Source organism: Mus caroli, chromosome 16, assembly GCF_900094665.2.
Source record: "Mus caroli chromosome 16, CAROLI_EIJ_v1.1, whole genome shotgun sequence".
Lineage (NCBI taxonomy): Eukaryota > Metazoa > Chordata > Mammalia > Rodentia > Muridae > Mus > Mus caroli.
In genome coordinates, this window is record NC_034585.1 from 45,369,447 (window position 1) to 45,390,641 (window position 21,195).

The 21,195-nt window shown below is 40.2% G+C and overlaps 1 protein-coding gene across 1 annotated transcript in view; it reads left to right on the forward strand.

Moving 5' to 3' along the window:
• Nucleotides 1-21,195, forward strand: part of Morc1 (MORC family CW-type zinc finger 1) — a 188,581-nt gene that overhangs the window by 9,274 nt on the left and 158,112 nt on the right. The window contains exons 3-8 of the mRNA XM_021185413.1: nt 2,087-2,121; nt 6,111-6,179; nt 9,086-9,176; nt 9,784-9,892; nt 12,415-12,574; nt 20,777-20,882. Coding sequence (XP_021041072.1) covers nt 2,087-2,121; nt 6,111-6,179; nt 9,086-9,176; nt 9,784-9,892; nt 12,415-12,574; nt 20,777-20,882 — 570 coding nt within the window. The remainder of the gene's footprint in view (nt 1-2,086; nt 2,122-6,110; nt 6,180-9,085; nt 9,177-9,783; nt 9,893-12,414; nt 12,575-20,776; nt 20,883-21,195) is intronic.

A 21,195-nucleotide genomic window follows, 5' to 3' on the forward strand; every position in this document is an offset into this window, starting at 1 on the left:
TTTTTTTTTTTTTTTTTTTTTTTTTTTTTTTTTTTTTACCTTTGATTAGATGCTGATATTAAACATCAAAAGAAAATGTACATTTATTATTTTATTTAAGATGCTCAGTTGGTCTCCTGAAGGATTTTCTAAACATCGCTGTTACTCAAATAATTTTGCATTATATTCAAGACTTTAGTGATTTCCTGTGGATGTATATATTAGAACGTATGTATCTTTTTTTAAAAAAGTTTTTATTTATTTATTATTTATGTGAGTACACTGTTGCTGTCTTCAGACACACCAGAAGGGAGCATTAGATCCCATTACAGATGGTTGTGAGCTACCATGTGTTTGCTGGGAATTGAACTCAGGACCTCTGGAAGAGCAATCACCTAACCATCTTAACCACTGAGAGCCATTTCTCCAGCCCCCAGACCTAACATATCTTAAAGGGATATCGTGTAGAGAAGAGGAAGGAAGGGTGGTGGCAGAGAAAGCAGCGCTGGAGGTGTGGCTAGTACAGTAATGATCCAAAGAGAACATTTCCTGGGCCGAAGCAGAAACTTCATAAAGCATCCAGTGAAGAGTCTATATACACAAACTGTTTCTTTAAAACCCTTAGTCTCTGCTGGGAGTGTGACTTAGTGATAGAATATTTATTCTCATGTGCCTGGCCTTTTATTAGTTGTCTAACACACAAGAAGAGAAAAACAAACAAAGAAAGAAACAAACCTATCAAACATTTAGCTTTAGTCCAGTGGCATTTCCTGAGCGCCTGATGTGTCCACGGTTCTTAGCAAAAGGCACAAGTGTATAGTGGAAGGATTGACAACTACATACAGGATCTGGTGAGGACTAGAGGAGAATAAAGTCAGTATCCCACTCAGTGCTTGCTTTATATACAGGGAATACTTGAGAAATGGCTGGGATTCTTGCAGAATGTGTATGTTATGAAAGCCTTACGGTATTTTTAGCTATATGGTAAAGCAGGACTCCCCACCAGGCTGGCTGACTGAGTGCTGGGTGCGGTTTATTAGGTGTAGTACTCACTCTCCCCCTCTGACTCTTGCATCTGCACTGAGCTGATGCAGCCCCACCTGTCCCTCAGACTCTCTTTTTCTTTAGCACATAGCTTTGGCCATCAGCTGAGAACTTGTTCCCCATTGTCAGCATGGCTGCTCTTACACCTGATATGGAAGCCAGGATTTGGCGTTAGAGTTTTTCACTTTTACAAATCCTGAAATACAAGAAATAGCTATGAATTTACAAAGCTGAGAAAATAAGGAAGAAAAAAAAGAAGAAGAAGAACCAAAAAACTCACTGTTAATCTCATCTCATACAGTAGCAATCAGAATATTTTTCTGTGGAAGGCCGGAAAATAAATAAATTTGTCTCTGAAGGCTGTCCAGCATCTGCTGAAATAATTCAGTTCTGCTGGTGAAGGGCTAAGAAATCCATACTCAGTACTTGAGTGAACAAGTGTGATTGGGTTCTAATAAAACTTTATTTATAGAAACAGTTGATGAGCTAGACTCCATGGGCCATAGTTCACCTTTATAGGAAAAACTTTTATTGACATTTTGAGGGGCCGGTAAAGCATTTTCCTAGCATGAATGGAGCCTGAACCCTCATCTCCACCATTTCAAAGAAACACATTTCATTTGAACATGTATATAACATATGCCTTTAAAAATATGGTCATATGGTACAAATGACAGTAATTTCCCTTTTCTTTTCAGGTTTTCAACTGGAATATGTCATGAAAAGTCATCCTATGGCTTTTTATTATTCTCTGGGAAGTTTTAAAATATAAATACTGTATTTATGTTCACTTGAACCTTTTCTTTATACCACGAAATTCCATATGCAGTCTTTTAAATGTACTAAGTTTTAGCTTTTGTAATATTTGTAAATTACGGGTGATGACAGTTCTTTGTATATAAATGTTCAGTGAACCATCTTAGAAATTGACCTTAAGTGATTTATGATTTCTGTATTGATATCTTACAATATGTTACACCTCACATAAGCTATGGAGATTAATGTTATTTTTAAGACACATTTTTTTTTCTGTGAATCAATGTTATATCTGTATTGTTTCCAGAGATGCCGGGGCTGTAAGACTCGATGTGTTTTCAGGTGAGCACACATTTTCTTTTCTTGCTTTTTTTTTCTTCTAAGAAAAAGCCTGTAGCTACTTTGGTTTTATTTTATTTCATCAAATCACACCACATTCTGCAGCTTTTTGATGTAATCTAAGTGCTTTGTGAACACCGTGACCCTGTGGGGAGCCAGATTGAGAAATACATACTCTGAGGGTCAAATCACTCACTTGCTGGAGGGTCTGTGTACAAAATGATGTCTTCTGGAGTTTCCTGAAAACCTCTGAGTGATTTGGGGCCATGAATTTATTGGCCATGAAAAGCAGTTTTATTTTAAAAATCACATCAACATAATAGTTATTCATAACTAAGCCTATATCATTTCTGATTTATTGAAGTCTTAAAAATGCTTAAGTGACTATGTGGTGCAGATAATTGTCTAACTGCTACAAAGTGTTTTCTTTATTGACTTCATTTGTGGTTCCTCAGTGTCTTGTGTGCTTATTATTTAGTCTTGGTAGATTGGGATGCTAACGCCCTTAGTTTCTGAGATGAAGTTAATGCTACCTTCCTGTACCAACACAGCCTTCCTTCCCTTAGTTTCTGGTCCCACAAGAGGGGATGTTGTCCATGATGTGATTCCATCTCTGAGAAAAATGCATCTCCTATCACGTCTCATGTCTGAACATGTTGACATGAGTGCTTAGTGTTCATGAGATATGTAGAGGTTGAAATCCCAAGACATGGGACACAGTAAGTGGTACTCTCTTTGTTTGTCCTGTTCACATTATGAAAAGTCTGAGAAACGAATGGACAAGTGAATCTCTATTGCTGAGACATAAGATTAGGTTGGGGTGTTGTACCGGCTGGTTTTGTGTGTCAACTTGACACAAGCTGGAGTTATCACAGAGAAAGGAGCCCCCTCGCTTGAGGAAATGCCTCCGTGAGATCTAGATGTAAGGTATTTTGGGAGAGCCCCTTGTGGGTGGTGCCATCTCTGGGCTGGTAGTCCTGGGTTCTATAAGAAAGCAAGCTGAGCAAGCCAGAGGAAGCAAGCCAGTAAGTAACATCCCTCCATGGCCTCTGCATCAGCTCCTGCTTCCTGACCTGCTTGAGTTCCAGTTCTGACTTCCCTTGGTTATGAACAGCAGCATGGAAATGTAAGCCCAATAAACCCTTTCCTCCCCAACTTGCTTCTTGGTCATGACGTTTTTGCAGGAATAGAATCCCTGACTAAGACACTTTGTTATGTGGCTTGGATTTTTTTTTTTTTTCTTGAGAGCAGTGGGAAGTCAGGACAGGATTTTAGCAGTAGTGGTGACATGAACTGCTGACCAAAATCAGGTTGCACATTGTGATTAGAGGAGGAAGAAATTAGGGAGCTGTTGCTGTCATCCAGAAAATCCAGATCTTCTGAGTGAAGTCAACACAGCAGAATAGCGTGGCCTAATCCCAGAGGCAGGGAGAAGCAGAGGACACTGAGGGTGCATATCCTGGTAGAGGAGGGGGCAAAGGGCTTGATAGCCATGATGTTTTGACTTGGCCAAAGCCCAGGGCAAACAAGAAACACTAGAGAAAGAGAAAGAAGTAGTCTTGTGGAAATGACGATGCCGTTTGCTTAGGGAAATACATAGTTAGCAGGAGATAGAAATCTGAGCCCCCTGCCTTCTAAAGAAAAATTTATTTTATTGTTTTTCAGTTATGCATGTATATATTCCTCTGTGTGTGTGGCTTTGTGCATGTGAGAGAAGGTGCCTGAAGTATCCAGAAATGAATGTTGGATTTCTCTAGAGCTGGAGTTACAGGCAATCGTGAGCTGCCTGCTGTGGGTGCTGGTCCCCAGAGGTGGGCCCTCTGCAAGAACAGCCTGTGGTTGTAAAGCACTGAGGCATCTCTCTAGCCGCAGACTGATTGCTTTAGGGAACTGTCATAAGGTTGTCTCCATGGGCATAATAGGGAAGCCTAGATTTTTGAGGTCATATCTGCTTAACCCTAAGACCCAAATTTGCATATGAATAAATGTCTTTAGTGTATCTGTCTTGGGGATTTTGGTCTTTTAAAGCTGTTTTGGAAGAAATATATTTTGTGTCTGCTTGCTTCTTCTATACGTTTGTTTGTTTGTTTGTTTGTTTAATCTTCAAACTTAGCTTTGGGTATTGTGTATTGCTGCTGAGGCTAAGCAACATCCTGAGCCAGGTGTATCTTAGTTCTAGATGACAAAGAATAATGAGGAATGGCTCTTAGCATGAGTACAAAATCAAATTACTATGAATGCCCTCAAATTAGTTTTATGGTTTGAATGTGGTTTGTCCTCTAAAAGTTCCCCTTAGACACTTTGGCCTCTCTGGATGATGGGACTTTGACGGGCAAGCCAAGTGGGAGATGATCAGAGCATTGGGGGTCTTGTCCTTGAAAGAGATTAATGTTTGCCGGGTATGGTGGCGCACACCTTTAATCCCAGCACTCGGGAGGCAGAGGCAGGCGGATTTCTGAGTTCGAGGCCAGCCTGGTTTACAGAGTGAGTTCCAGGACAGCCAGGGCTACACAGAGAAATCCTGTCTCAAGAAAAAAAAAGAAAGAAAGAAAGGAAGAAAGAAAGAAAGAAAGGAAGGAAGGAAGGAAGGAAGGAAGGAAGGAAGGAAGGAAGGAAGGAAGGAAGAAAGAAAGAAAGAAAGAAAGAAAGAAAGAAAGAAAGAAAGAAAGAAAGGAAGGAAGAAAGAGATTAATGTTGTTCTAATACATAGCTTATGATGAAATTTGACTCTCGGCTTTTGGCTTCCTGACTTGCCAGGTCTCACTCTGTCGCATGCTTTCTCATTCAGCCTTCCCACTGGCATTTGGTATACCATGAAGCCCTTACAGAGCTGAGCAGAAAATGGCACCCTGCTCTTAGACCTGCAGCATCATGAGATAAATAAGTGTTTTCCTCCTCACAAATTATCCAGCCTCAAGTATTTTATTATTATAACAAAAGTGGGTAAATACAACTAGGTGCATCTTTTAGATATTTATTCTTTGGCTGTCTTGAGCATTGTCTTCATTTTAAATGTGAATTAACTGTGAATTCTATTTGAACTTTGAGTACATATTTAAATGTGCTAAAAAACCAAGAAAGGATGTCAATGATTGTCGGGGGACTATCGATGATAATGATGATCGGGTATGGAAGGAGGAAATATGTGGGGTGCTGATATGTTCTCTGCTTGTGATATTTTCACACATACACCAAAATTAGCCAAATTATATACTCTAAGCATGTGTTATGTATTGTGCATATGTTATTCATCGGTTGCACTACTATCAAAAAATGAAGTGTGTCATTTTTTATAGCCAGCTGTTGAAATTCTTTTCAGAGCTGCTTTCCAGACTTGGCACTAGAGTTTGTTTTATTAGTTTTAGTTACACCTCTAACACTTTAAATGGGAGATTAGATTATGTAATTTAATGGCATCTCTTCATCTTCAAAATTGACTTCAAATGACTTCCCCCTTTTCCGAAATCAAAAGTGTCATTAAGAAGCAAATATTTGCTGCTACAGAGAAACACTCACCAGAGGCTCTCAGAGGAATTAGCTACTTAGAAAGGAGCCTGATGAAGTTAATAAGACCGGCCCTGATCTGTTGTAGAACTACTGTGTTGTGGGAAGGGCATAAGGGACAGTCAGGTTGATAGAGAGACTCTGGAGCTCACCTCGCACAGTTACCTTTTTCCCCTCTCCCAGGGGAAAGTTACCTGAAGTTGAAAGGACCAAGCCAGGTCCTGAGCAGGGCCCATCCTCCTGGATGCATACGTTGCTCACCTGCAGATGCTGCATGTTAATTTAAATCTGTTTTGCTGTGTGATTGTTTTCCTCCTGCAGTTTCTTAGGAAGTTATAGCCAAGATTCCATTCGGAGCCCATCTCTATTCTGTACCTGGGGCTCCAGGCCTGCCGTGGAGGAGAACAAATAATTACGGGAGCAGCATGATTTTTCTGACGAACAAATTAAGCCCAATATTTATTAGGGGTAACTGCTTTCTCTTACAGTGGATAATGAAACACTGCAGGGAGGATTCATGTTGTGTTTCCTGGATGATGGATGTGGCATGAGCCCTGGTAAGTTAATTATCCAGCTACCTAACTGGCTATGGAAGGATGCCGTCTGCACACCCAGAAAATAAAAATAAATTGAACTATCTATTCCAAACAGAGATACGGAGCAATTAGGGCAAATAGATTGCAGACAAACTTGTTTTGAAAAAGATTTTTCTTTTGAGGTTTAAATATTCTAGCTGGTAAACTAAATCCATTTTAACCACCTAAACCAAGACACAAAATGACTATACCTTCTATAGTCAGGTCACATGAAAGACAAACCAGACTGATTGTAATACAAAAGCACCTCGGAAGGAACAGGTTACAAATAGTAACTGAACAGACTCTGAGCTCTTTTTCTTGCTCATCTTTTACCTCTCCGATGCAGGAGCCCTGAGGCAATTTCCAATGCCTTTAGGCTATTATTAATTTTCTGCATAACCTTGAGAGAGAGGTTGTTTCTCCTTGTTTTTAACAGTTTCTGGGTCTTTTTCCTCCTCTTCTTCAAAGGCTTAGTTTCTTTTACTGAATGTTGCCATCATAGCAAATACATCCACGATATATTTTAGGATTTATCTTTGTCTATTTAAGGGTAATCCCTGAGTCAGCACATCATGGGTCCACAGTGCAGACTCCAGGCAACTGAAATGATGTTTCCTCTGATCCGGGCTGTGTGTTCTTTTGGATCTAATCTAGACTTCTTAGGATGCTTTATGTATCTTAAGATAGGGGTTCTGACTGCTCTGCTTAAAGAATGTCAGAGGAGTCCAAGCAGATTGGTCAGGCACACACATGAGAAAAGGGTGGCCATCTCAATGGACTGAGAACAAGGAAAGCAGTTAACTTCCCTTAGCTTTGATGTCACCTCGTGATCCCAATAGCCATTGGGAAAGCTTAAAAAATGTCCTACTATCCCACGCAGGTGCTTGTTTATACTTTGTTTAGATAGTTTTTCCTGGTCTCTTTTGATTAAAGTGGTGATTTTTTTTTTTCAGTGTTTCAGTAGGAAGTGGTAGAGGGAAGCCACAGTGAAGAATGTCTCTAATTACATGTAGCCTGAGTTACAAGTTTATTTTCCTGAGTTTTTGTTTGTTTGTTTTGAAGCAGGCTTTCTTGATTAATGATTGATGTGTGCATGCCCAGACCATTGGGAGTCCTGCCTCCCATAGGCATGTGGGCCTGGATGCTCTGAGAATGCAAGATGAGCAAGCCAGTAGAAAGCACTTCCCCAAGGCCTTTGCTCCAGCTCCTGTCTCCAGATTCCTGATTTAGTTCCTGTCCTCATTTTCTCTGATGATGGACTGGTGTGGAAGTGTGAGCAACATAAACCCCCACCCTCACCACACCCACCAAGGTGCTTTGGGACATGGTGTTTTATCACAGCAATAGAAACCCTAGCTAAGACAGTTGGAAATCAAGAATTCATCTTGAATGACATTTGTCTGTTGTCTAAACTAAGCATCTTGACCCATAGATGATGGCTGTACCAATTTCCAGGATGCTTTGGTCCTTCATTCTTCCATAGTCTTCCATATCAAAGGCATCTGCTCTATGCTCTGTAACTTTATCTTGGGCTTGTTGTTGTTGTTTATTCTTTTTAGACCGTTTCATTATGTAGTCCTGACGGGGCTGGAACTCACTATTTAGACCAAGCTCTGTATGTTTAAAGTTAGCACAAACCAACACAGCAGGTGCTCAGTTCAAATACTGTGCCGTGAAAATATTTTTCCCTGTGGTCAGGGCTTTGATGTCAATGATATTTCACTTTACCAATGAAAACCCTCAGAGAATGCCCATGGCTTCAGAATAGGACTCAGAGCCACTCCCTCATGGTCAGCATTTCCTAGTCTTACACTCAGCTCCATCCAGTTCTTGGGTCTTCTCTTAGAGTACTTGCTTTCTTGCTTATAGCTCTCCAGCCATAGCCAATGGGACCTTCCCCACTCCACTCTGGGGCTGACCTTCTTCAATGCCACTCCCCAGTCATTCCATCCTAAGGACACACCTCTGTGCTTCTCTGTCACATCCCTTGTTTCCCTCCCTTAACCCTCTAGGACATGATCTTGTATTTCTTTCTCTTTTTCCTTTCACTGTGCTAATACAGATTTTAATATCTTCCTGTAAGTGTGTTGTAAATGTGAAGTAGAAAAGCATATGAGGCATATAACCTTCCTCACACATATGAAACTGAATAAGTGCTGGCTAACATTGTCACGGACTTACTCCTGTATGAAAACATGTGACCAAATGTTTTTAGCTTTAGACTCACAGGGTGTTAGTGGCCTTTAAATATCTTGCACCATGTGATGCTGAACTATAGCATGTCTGTACCCAGACTGACATAGGACTCAACATCCACTTGGCAGGCCAATAGGAAGAACATTCACTGTCAGAAGATCACACAGTCTGAGTTCCCAGGATCTTGAACGCTTTAGAGAGATGAGAACAACAAATCTACAAGTCTGGAAACAAATCTCCTTCCTCCCTAGGCAGCAGCATAGAAATCTCTCTGTCCTTAGTGTTACATGAACCAGAACCAACACCATGAGATAGTTACAAGCTAGCAGGCAACTGCAACATTTACATTAACACTTACACTCAAGGCCACGTGTGAAGCAGATCAGGATATAGCAGCTCATTTGTTTTCTTTATCGTTGTCGCTGTGGTGGTGTTAGCCCTTCTCTTTTAGAAACGAGGAATCGGAGGCTCACAGTTCTAAACTGTCACATGGTTATGTCTGTCTGACCTCCAGGACATCACCTTGAGGATCTTAGTGGTTCTGGGTCATGACACCAGTCCTTGTGGACTGTCCCAAAGGCTATGGTCTTATCTTAGGGTCCTGACGCATGGACAGAATTCTGACACGGGAACTCAGTGCTGACATCAGACTTTTCCTAACTCCCTTAAGAAATTGTTGTCGATTACAGATGAAGCTTCAGACATCATTTACTTTGGAACATCCAAGAAACGGTTGTCAACCTTGAAGTTCATTGGGCAATATGGTAACGGGCTTAAGAGGTGAGAATTGTTTTTCCTTAAGTTATACATTATTTGCGCATACTGAAAACAATATGCAAGCAAAATTTCATTTCTAACAACCTGGCACCTTAAACTCAGTGGCTGAGTTTTAGGGACCATCAAAACTCACTTTGGAATCTTTATACCCATAACTGACACAGCTCTTCACAACATTAAAAAGCTTTTCATGTAGAACTAGGTGAGTCTTTCACAGGCATCCAGAAGCTGTCCAGTGTCACTGGGTCTTTACATCTGCTTGCTTCTCAAAGCATATTTGAGCATCGGTGTGGTATCTACAGCTTTCTTTAGTTTGTTTCAATGTAAGTGACACGTGTGTGGTTCCATCCAGGGCCCAGTAATTGTTCTTTTGTGCCTTGATTGGAACCTCTCTCAGGCGACTGTATCTCAAGCAAGAGTGTCAGGCCGAGTCTGCTAAAGTTCGTCTGTTCTCCTCTGAGAAGTAAAGGAATATTCGCGCACTCCTGGGGATGACTCCAGCAGCTGGGTTATGGAAAAGAACAACCTGTTATAGTCAACAAAATCATGCCCCGGCTACTTCTCTATTAGTGTCTGTATGTAAACCACTGTGCTCCCATTTTTAATATAGCGGCTCCATGAGAATTGGCAAAGACTGTATTCTTTTCACAAAGAAGGAAGAGACCATGACCTGTCTGTTCTTCTCTCAGACTTTCTGTGAAAAAGAAGGTCTCACTGAGGTAAGAGATGGGGCTTTCTTTCTATTACCATGGCAACAGTGCAGTTTTCATTTACCCTCTCAGGAGGTGGAGGAGGCTGTAACTCCTTGCAGATTATGACGTAGAAATTTGGGCATATGTTTGAGGAATGGACAGAAGGTGTCTGTATGCACTGGGGTCACCAGAGGCCTTTCTGGGGAACTTAATTTTGTTCTCCTTGTGCCCGAATTTCCCAGAATAAGAAGCTGTCTCTGGCACAGTAATATTTCTTGGAGAAGCCTCCAGAGACCTTTCTGCCGTTTTGTGACACACACAGTTTATCAGTTTTTAAATAAATAAACCGTTGGGTTCCGAGACTTAGAACACATCTATAAAGTAACTGAATGCAAAATAGATTTAAATTGCTAATTCTAGTGGCCACATTTTCAACTCTTAGCTGATCTTCAGACAGTGTGTTAATTTACACTGTTTGAGTTCTGTTATGAATGTCAATTGTAATCCAACATATCATATGCATATTACAAATACTATCTGCTTAGCAATGGTTAGAGTCTGTGGATGGGCAAAAAAAAAAACACAGCTCAAGACTCTGTCTCTAATAAAATGTTATCATTCAGCCTCATCACATGATAAGTCAGACACACAGAAATTGGTTAAATAACAAAACTGGAGGGTTGTGGGAAAAAAAAAAATGCTGCTCAATGAGCACGTGTGACTGTTCTTCCCAAAATGTCAAAAAGCAGCAGTATGGAGGGAGAGATTAGAGAGCCTTGGGTAGCCAGTGAGGTTTTATGGAGACAGTATGACTTGTATCTGAGCAGGCTGCTCTGTGAAGATGGGTGTGGGATTTGAACAGTGTGGTAGTTCAAGCCTGCTGCAGGGGTTGGGTCTGGACCACAGCAACAGCCTTTCATCAAAGAGGACCTTAATCACACACACACACACACACACACACACACACTCATTTGTATTCCTCTGTACAGGCTGTGAAGAGTGACATCATGTCACCTTAGAGTACGGCACCAGTGATTCCATGTTTGTTTTTCTTTTATGCACCTTTTATCTTATCTAGAATGAACAATTATTTGGCATTGTGTGTGCTTACTGTGGTCACTGGTAATGTGCTTAGTTTTCCAGGTTTGTATCCATTGGTTCACCCCAGTCTCACACTGCAGTCAGATCCACCTTCCCCAGTAAACTCTGCTAGTGAGCCCTCCCCTCCCTGTGGCTCATGTCTCTGCCTCCCAAGGAGTTGGCATTCAGCTGCCTTCATTCTATGTGTCAACCTCTCCCAACCTCTCTGATTCTAAATCTCGTGTGTGTGTGTGTGTGTGTGTGTGTGTGTCTGTGTTGTTCCATTTTGGTGTAACACACTGTATACTTGATTCCTGAGCCAGAGAGCATGTCGGACTCTCTATGCACAAACATCTTCTTAACCTACCTTTACCTCAGCTTAATTTTAAAAAGATTACTTTGACAAGTTTTATTAAGTTACCAAGGTTAGCCTTGAACTTGTGACCCCTCTACCTCTACCTGAGTAGAGGGCTTACAGGCATGTACCATCAAGGCCAATTTACACTCAAGGTTTTAACAATTTTCTCTTGAGATTTTTGTCTTCTTGAAATCTAATGGCTTCTGTTTCTACAGATTTTTTTTTTAAACCTTGTTTCTATTTATCATAGTAGAAGCTTTTAAAAAGACTTTTTATTTATCCTTTAAGAGTTTTCCACGATATATTTTGATCATATCCATTTGCCTCACCTTAAACTCTCCCAGATTCCCTGCTCCCTCCCGGCCTACCCACCTTCATGTTCTCTGTCTTATCAGAGAGGTTTTATACCTATCAGTCCCCAGTACTTCAAAGGTTAACTCACTGAAAGCACTGAGATTGTGGGTGGGGATTGGCAGCTGGAGTGCTGTAGTCTAACCAGCTGTTTTCTTGAGGGAACTCTACTTATTTTCATTTATTTTTATTTGTGTGAATGTGCGTTCATACCTCTGCACCTCTCTCTCTTTCTCTCTCTCTCTCCCTCCTTCCCCTCCCCCCCGTTTTTTTTTTGTTTTTTTTTTGTTTTTTTTTGTTTTTTTTTTAGCTTATTGTGCCACCATTACACATGTATGTAGGTCAGAGGACAACTTGTGGGAATTGTTTATTTTTTTCCACCCTGTATGTCATTCCCAGGGGTTGAGCTCAAGGCTTGGTGGCAAATACTTTTCCCCACTGAGTCATCTCGGCAGCTCTGATAATGGAAATTAAACAAACAAACAAACAAAAAAACCAACCCTGAGTAAACACACAGACACACACACACACACACACACACACACACACAGACACACAGACACACACACACAGACACACACACACACACAGACACACACACATACACACACACGTCTGTCTCCTAAATCTAGGCTTCAGGAGGAAGATTACTTTTAACTTAGTGTTTTGTAATTTGGAAGAAGAACGGAATAAATTGGAATAAAACAAAGGAATGTTAGTGTGTGTATATTTCATAATATGTTGTGTTTTTTAAAACTAGGTTGTAGTTCCAATACCTTCATGGCTAACGAGAACAAGAGAGAGTATCACAGATGACCCGCAGAAGTTCTTCACAGAATTGTCCATCATTTACAAATACTCCCCATTTAAGACCGAAGCTGAATTGATGCAGCAGTTTGATATGATCTACGGGAGATGTGGTAAGGTTATCAGAAGCAACATTTTTGACCGGAGCATTTCTTTTCATACTTTTTAGCATCAATGATCTCAGGTGCAGTATCGCATGAGGGCAGCCATTCATTTTATCTGTATGAGTGTTATCTTGAAAGAATCCAGATATGATTTATTGTAAATTCTTGACACCTGGAGAAAGGTTCAGGCTTGAGCTTCTGAATGAGCAGAGGGTGACAAAGGCTGTGCCCACAGGGATCCTCGGTCCTGACCTTCATAGCAGAGTTAGCTGTCCATTGCATCATCCGAGTTCATGTGATGCTATTTTGCTAATAGAGTTAACAATAATGAGAGAATGTAAGAGTGCATTCCCATCTTGGGGAGGGGCAGTAAGCAAGCCTTCATCTACACTCATCTCCCAGGCTGACAGATCTTTTATTCATTTCCTTCAGCTGCCTTCATTTCCTTTGTTTCCTCTCATGATGTCTAGACTGCATTAGTTACTGGAAATTTCCTTGTGTCGGTCTTTCTCTAGACATTCCCTATTTTCACTTCTGGAAACATAAAAAGAAGTCTACTTTAGAGGAAGCCACACGTGCCCTGCCTGCTCTTAGCAATGTTTTGGCTAATATAATATTTGTAGAAAGATTTTGATAATTTTATTTACAACTTGGTCTGCTTTATCATTAAGATACCTTCTGTAACCCATGGCATCATTTTTTTTTTCCCAAAAGTATTCTACTTCTTTCCTTCTGTCATTGAGGAAAAAATGGTGGTGATTAAATTAGTATTTACATATTAGATAAATATTATAATCTTACTGTTTTAGGTTAGACTGTGCAGTAATGGTTTTCATGGTATCTTCAGATGTGTCCTCACATTTTCTTCTCATTCTTACCCTCTCGTGGCCTTCTCTGTGCTCCAGCTGGTCCCTTTCAATCCCTGAGTTAGTCCCACATCTGCTTCCTATCATTACACTCCACTCCACTCTCTGCCTTCTCCCTCCCTTAATAGCTCTTCCTCCCCTGTCATAATTTTCTTTTTCATCTTACCCCTTCACATACATAAATAATTGTATATACACACATATAAGTAGTGCTAAGGTGAGGACCTTCAGATAAGGGAAAACAAGGACTTTACATCTTAATGCTTAATGATCATTTAGTCTCTCAGAGGACTTCTGTTTTCGTTATTATATGTAAGTACACTGTAGCTGTCTTCAGACATTCCAGAAGAGAGCGCCAGATCTTGTTGCGGATGGTTGTGAGCCACCATGTGGTTGCTGGGATTTGAACTCTGGACCTTCGGAAGAGCAGTCAGGTGCTCTTACCCACTGAGCCATCTCACCAGCCCCTGTTTTTGTTTTTCGAGACAGGGTTTCTCTGTATAGCCCTGGCTGTCCTGGAACTCACTTTGTAGACCAAGCTGGCCTCGAACTCAGAAATTTGCCTGCCTCTGCCTCCCAAGTGCTGGGATTAAAGGCGTGCGCCACCACCACCCAGCTCTCAGAGGACTTCTAATTGTGACGCACTCACATTAATATTAGTAAAATGTTTATTTTTGCTTATTTTATTTTGCTTATGAATTCTTTTGGATAGATTAGGAAAATGAGGGTTTTGTTAGTTTTATGTGTGTATATATGGTTTTAAAATCATTTTACTCCCCCATTACTATCTCTTGTCCTCTTCTTAGCGCTCTGCACTCCCTTCTCAACTAGTCTCTGCCCACTTTTATGTCTTTGCTTGGAGTGGAGCTCTTAAGGTCACACCACTGTTCAGTGGTTGATCCAGAATTTAGAAATAGGCATTTTGATTATAAACTTCTCATTCTTCTCCCCTATGCTGTTCTCCCCACCAAGAGAAGTGTAATTCATTTCCCTTTTTAATTTCTTTGAAACTCACATTTGTGCTCATATTGTAAACAGTTTTGTGAACAGTTTGGTCATTTTTGGTTAATGATGCCTTAGAGCAGGTGTCACAAGACATAGCCATAGGCCAAGTTTGGCACTTTGTGTTTGTTTATTTATCCTTTATTTTATTAAAAAACCAAAATATAAGAATATAAAATGAAAAAAAAACATTGTATTGAAGTTAAACAAGACAAGCCATCAAAAAATAAAAGAGCCCCAAGAAAAGGGACAAGAATTACACTTGTTTACACATTCAGAAGTCCCATAAAAGTACTAAACAGAAAGCTATAGTATATATGATGTGGAGGACCTGGTGCAGACCCATATAGACCCTGTACATCCTGCCTCAGTCTCTGTGAGTTCATATGAGCTTTGCTCAGTTGTTTTAAAGGACTTTGTTCTCCTGGTGTCCTGTCTCCCCAACTCCTGCTGCCTCCTTTTCTGTGGTGTTCCCTGAGCTACGAGGGGAGGCCTTTGATAGAGACATCTCCTTTAGAGCTATGTGTTTCAAGGTGGGTAATGGCTTCCTGTGGGTCTCTGCACTTGTCCACATCTGTTGCAGGAGGAAGCCCTCTGATGATGGATTAGGTACTAATCCATGAATATAGCAGGATATCATTCCTTTTTTTTTTTTATCAGTATTATTTGGTTTTACCCTAGGTCCCTGGGCTATCTAGTCTCTGCTTCTTGGTCACAAAAGCAGTGTCAGGTATGAATTCAATATCATAGAGTGGGCTATAGTCAAATCAGATATCAGTTGGTTACTCCACAGGTTTGTGCTGTGGTTGCACTAGTCTTATTTTTCATGCAGGACAGATTGTAGAGCATAAGTTTTATGGTTGGGCTGGTGTTTTTTTCTACTTTTCTCTTTTAGTAGTCCACAGAATACCTTTTTGTGTCATAGACACCAGAACATTGGGGTGAAGGTTCTATGTAGGCACCAACTCGACCTCTCCGTGTTCAGTGAGTTGTGTGGGTGTTGTCTTCAGCAGTGGGGCCTTGCTGTCAGTTTATAGAAAACAACTTATTGTCTTGGCAACAGCCTGACTTGTATGGGGATTTCTGTGCAATCACTTTATCCACCAATCACTGGATAAAACCCAGTCCCACTCCTGGAACCTTTATTTGGTGACAAGAGATGGCCAGTGGGGGTTCCGTCTCCTTCATTATTTGGAGTCTTCATTAGTATCACCTTGTATATTATAGGAAGTTTCTACTTCACTGTTTCCATTCTGTCCCTCAAATGTTCCTCAAATGCTCCTCAGTTCTAGCTGTGTCTGCCCTCATTCCCTCCCTCAATCCCATGTCTTCTCTTCTCCCTATTCCTATCCCCACCGTATCCTCCTGTTCTTGTCTCCCTGCCTTTAATCCACCCATAAAGTCTATTCTATTTTTCTCTTCCAGGGAGATTCATGCCTCTATGCCTAAGATTTCTGGGTATATGGATTGTAGCATGGTTTTCATTTATTTAATGGCTACTATACAGAAATAACTGAATATATTCCATATTTATGTTTCTGAGTCTGGGTTACCTCAGTTAGAATGATTTAATTTTACTTCCATCCATTTGCCTGCAAATTTCATAATATCATTTTTTAAATATTAGTTATTTATTTTTATTTATATGAGTACACTGTAGCTGTCTTCAGACACACACCAGAAGAGTATGCATCGGATCCCATTACAGATGGTTGTGAGCCACCATATGCTTGCTGGGAATTGAATTCAGGATGTCTAGAAGAGCAGTCAGTGCTCTTAACTGTTGAGTCATCTCTCCAGCCTCCCTTGATGCAATTTTTTAAAAAAGAGCTGAGTAATATTCATTTTGTAAACGTGCCACATTTTCTTTATGCATTCTTCTGTTGAGAGACATTTAGGTTGTTTCTCATATCTGGCTAATTATGAAAAGAACAGAAGCAAATATGGTTCAACAAGTATCCTTGTGGTAGGATGAGGTGGCCTTTGTTACATGACCAAGAGTGATGTAGCTGGATCTTGAGGTAGATGGATTATCATCTTTCTGAGGAACCACCTACTGATTTCCATAGTGGCTGTACAAATTTTCACTTCCACCAACAAGAGGGGAGAGGTCCCTGCTCTACATCATCACCAGCATGAGCTGTCACTTGTGTTATTGATCTTAGCTGTTCTGGCAGGTGTAAGATGGCATCTCACAGTAGTTTTGACTTTCATTTCCCTGATGTCTAAGTTAGTTGTCTAGTTCTTCTAGTGTTTCTCACCCATTTTGAGTTTTCTCTTTTGAGATTTCTCTGTTTAGATATGTACCCCATTTTTAAATTGAGTTATTTGGTTTCTAGATATCAAGTTTTTTTGAGTTCTTCACATATTTTGTATATTAGCGCTCTATTATATATGGAGTTGGTAAAAACCTCCTCCCATACTTTAGGTTGTTGCTTCATTCAAATGCTGGTATCATTTGGCATGCAAAAGCTTTTCAGTTCCATGAGGTCCCATTATTTGATTAATTGTTGATCTTAGTGTCTGTATTAACAATGTTCTCCTCAGGAAGTTGTCTCCTGTATCAATGACCTCAAGATTGTTTCTTACTTTCTCTTCTATCAGGTTTAGTGTACCTGGTTATATGTTCAGCTTTTTGACCCATTTGTAGTAGAGTTTCACATGGGGAGATAAATATGGATGTATTTGCATTCTTCTATGTGTCACCATCCAGTTTGTCCAGCATCATTTGTGGAAGGTGTTGTCATTTTTCCAGAGTGTATTTCTGGATTCTTTTTTTCTTGTCAAAAGTAAGTGTCCATAGGTGTGTGGGCTGATTCTGGGTCTTCGGTTTGATTTCTTTGATTAACATCTGTTTTTACACCAATACCATGCTGGTTTAACTGTAACTCTGTAGTATAACTTGAGATCAGGAATGGTGAAACTTTTCAGGGTTTCTTTATTGTTCAGGATTATTTTAGCTATCTGGATTTTAGCTACCCTGGGTTTTTATTTTTTTCTTATGAAGCTGAGAATTACCCTTTGCAGATTTGTGAAGACTTGTCTTGGAATTTTAATGGGGACTGCATGAATTTGTAGATTACATTTGACCATTTTTACTGTAATAATTCTACCAATTAATAACATAGAAGCTCTTTCCATCTTCTGATAGCTTCTTCAATTTCTCTCTTTAAAGACTTGAAGCTTTTATCACACATGTCTTTAACATGATTGGATAGAATTACTCCAAGATATTTTATGTTGTTTAAGGCTATTACCAAAAATGTTATTTCCTTGATTACTTTCTCAGTCTCTTTGTCATTTGTATTTAGGAGAACTACTAATTTTTGTGGGTTAATCTTGTGTCCAGTCACTTTGCTGAAGGTGTTTACTTGTTGTAGGAGCTCCTTAGTAGAATTTTTAGGGTCACTTATATACATATTATCATATCATCTGCAAAATTGATGCTTTGACTTCTTCCTTTCTAATTTGTATTGCTGTCTTAGTCAGGGTTTTTATTCTTGCACAAACATCATGACCAAGAAGCAAGTTGGGGAGGAAAGGGTTTATTTGGTTTACACTTCCACATTGCTCTTCATCACCAAGGAAGTCAGGACTGGAACTCAAGCAGGTCAGGAAGCAGGAGCTGATGCAGAGCCATGGAGGGATGTTCTTTACTGGCTTGCATCCCTTGACTTGCTCAGCCTGCTATCTTATAGAACCAGATTACCAGCCCAGAGATGGTCCCACCCACAAGGGGTCTTTCCCCCTTGATCACTAATTGAGAAAAATGCCTTGCAGTTGGATCTCATGGAGGAGGCATTTCTTCAACAGAAGCTCCTTTCTCTGTGATAACTCCAGCTGTGTCAAGTTGACACAATCTCCTTGACCTCCTTCAGTTTTCTTATTGCTCTAGCTAAGACTTAAAGTGCTATATTGAATAAGTATGGAGAGAGTAGACAACCTTGTCTTCTTTCTGATTTTAGAAGCATTGCTTTGAGTTTCTCTTCATTTAAGTTGATATTGACAAGGCTTGCTGTAAACTGCTTTTTTTATGTTGAGGTATGTCTCATGTATCCCTGTGTTTTCATGGTTGTAGTTAACTTCCTTTGGTTGGAATTTTTCTTCTAGCACCTTCTGTAAGGCTGGATTTGTAGATAAATATTGCTTATATTTTGTTTTATAATGAAGCTTTTTTTCATTTATAGTGATTGAGAATTTTGTTGGGTATAATAGTCTGGGTTGGAGTCTGTGATCTCTTAGAGTCTACAGCACATCTATTCAGAACTTTCTGGCTTTTAAACGTTCCATGGAGAAGCAGGGTGTAATTCTGATAGGTCTGCCTCTATATGGTACTTGGTCTTTTTCCTTTGCAGCTTTTCATATTCTTTCTTTGCTCTGTATATTCAGCATTTTGATTATTATATGCCAAGCAAACTTTATTTTCTGGTTCAATCTACTTGGTGTTCTGTATGTTTCTTGTACTTTTCTAAGCCTCTTTTTCTTTAACTTCAGAAATTTTCTTCTTCCTTTATTCCTATTATTTTTAGATTTGCTCTTTTCATAGTGTCACAAATTGGATTTTTTTGGAGTGTGTGGATTTAACATTCTCTTTGACCAACGTATTCATTTTTTTCTCTCATACATTTTCATTCCTGAGATTGTTTCTTCCACCTCCTGTAATCTGTTGATGATGTAGTTCTATTTAAATGCCCAAGATTTTCACTTCCAAAATTTCCTCAGTTTATATTTTCTTCATTGATTCTACTTCCATCTTAAGATCTTAAACAGTTTTATTCACTTCCTGGCACTGTCTGTGTTCTCCTGGGTTTCTTTAGGGCTTTATTAATTTTCTCTTTAAGGGCTTCTATCATTCTCACACAGGCTGTTTAGAGGTCTTTTTATTGGACTTCAGCTATTTTGGAATAATCAGTGCCTGCTATGGTAGGGTAGCTGGGTTCCAGTGGAGACATATATTACTGAATGTTATTGACTGTATTTTTATGCTGACATCTAGGCATCTGGGATTGGGGTTCATGCTTCCTCCCTAGATGTGGTGGCTATATGCTACCTGGAAAGAAATTTTCCACGGACCTGTTTTCCCAGACTGTTCAGCTGCTGTGTACCCAGTGATTGCTTGCTTGTGTTAGAAGCTGGAATGATGGGATGCGTTTTGGGTAATGAAAGCTGGGGGAGAAGATATTTGTGATTTGTTGGGTTAGGGGATCAGAGAGAAAAGGGAAACTGGAGCAAGTGTGGCTCTGCCATCAGCCTACTTGTTGCACTGGCATGGGTGGTCTTTGGATTAGTTAGTATCGGCTGCCTGCTTGGGTTGGGGTCTGAGACAAAGCAGTGAGTCGGGTAGGGATGTTACAAGGGGAAGATCTGTGTTGGTGTCCACAGGAGATAAGAGTAGGGCGACAGGGAAGGCTTCCACAGGTGTTCTGATGCAGAACCTCGGTTGAGGCTGAGGGATTAGATCTCAGAGAATGGAGGGAGAAGAGAATATTTGCAGGTAGTCTACCTGGTTTTCTTGGCGCTCTGTACTTATAAATCACATTTTATTGGAACATAACTGCATTTATGTTCCTCTGTCTTTTCTCTATCTGGTTTCATGGTACAGCAGTGACCAAGTTGAGTTTGAGTAACTATGACAGCGACAACATAGACTACAAACCCTAAAATATATACTGATTATCTTATACAGAATATAGTTTGTCGGTGCCAGCTCTAGAATCAAAAATCAACACTCAGTACACGGTTTTAAACTAATATTTTCTCATAACTTTTTCTCACTGCATTGGTTTCAGATTCACCAATGAGAGCTCCACCTACAATACAAACTTGGCTCAGGCTCCTAAAAATTGTCATCATGCAAATTATGAAAAGCGGACCAATGTTTGAAAGACTCACAGTGTATTTAATAGTACTTAGAGCAGTGTATTATGGAAGTACAGCAGTCTCAGACAGATAGTATAATTTCCCAGAAAGCATGGCGTGCATTTTATCCAAATGTATTTGGCTGAAGCAAAAAAGAAATTTGATCTAGAGTAGCAATCCTCAACTTGTGTGTCATAACCTCTTTGGGGGGGGGGGGCGGGCCAAATGACCCTTCACAGAGGTCACATATCAGACATCCTGCATAGCAGATATTTACATTACAATTCATAACAGTAGCAGAATTAGAGTGGTAAAGTAACAATAAAAATAAACTGTCACCACAACATGAGGATCTGCATTAAAGGGTTACAGCGTTAGGGGGGGTTGAGGACCATAGCTCTAGAGTCAGCTGAAGTGATTAGAAAGGTCTAGAAGTGTCTTGAGGAACTGACGAGTCAATATTTCCTTTTCCTCTTTTTTACAGGAACTTTGCTGATTATTTATAACTTGAAGCTGCTGCTTAGCGGAGAACCAGAGCTGGATGTTAGAACTGACAAAGAAGATATACTGATGGCCGAGGCTCTGGAGGAGTGAGTACTAGTGTATCTAAGAGCATCCTTCCTCCATGGCACTGGGCTGGAGCTGGGAGCACTGCTTTCCAGCTGCAGACCTGGGGCCCCTAATGGTACCACAGAGACAGATCATTTTATTGTATTTTATTTTATTTTTATTTTTTAATTTTTTATTAGGTATTTATTTCATTTACATTTCCAATGCTATCCCAAAAGTCCCCCCCTCCCGCTCCCCCCACGCTCCCCACCCACCCACCCACCCACTCCAACTTCTTGGCCCTGGTGTTCCCCTGTACTGAGGCATATAAAGTTTGCACGACCAATGGGCCTC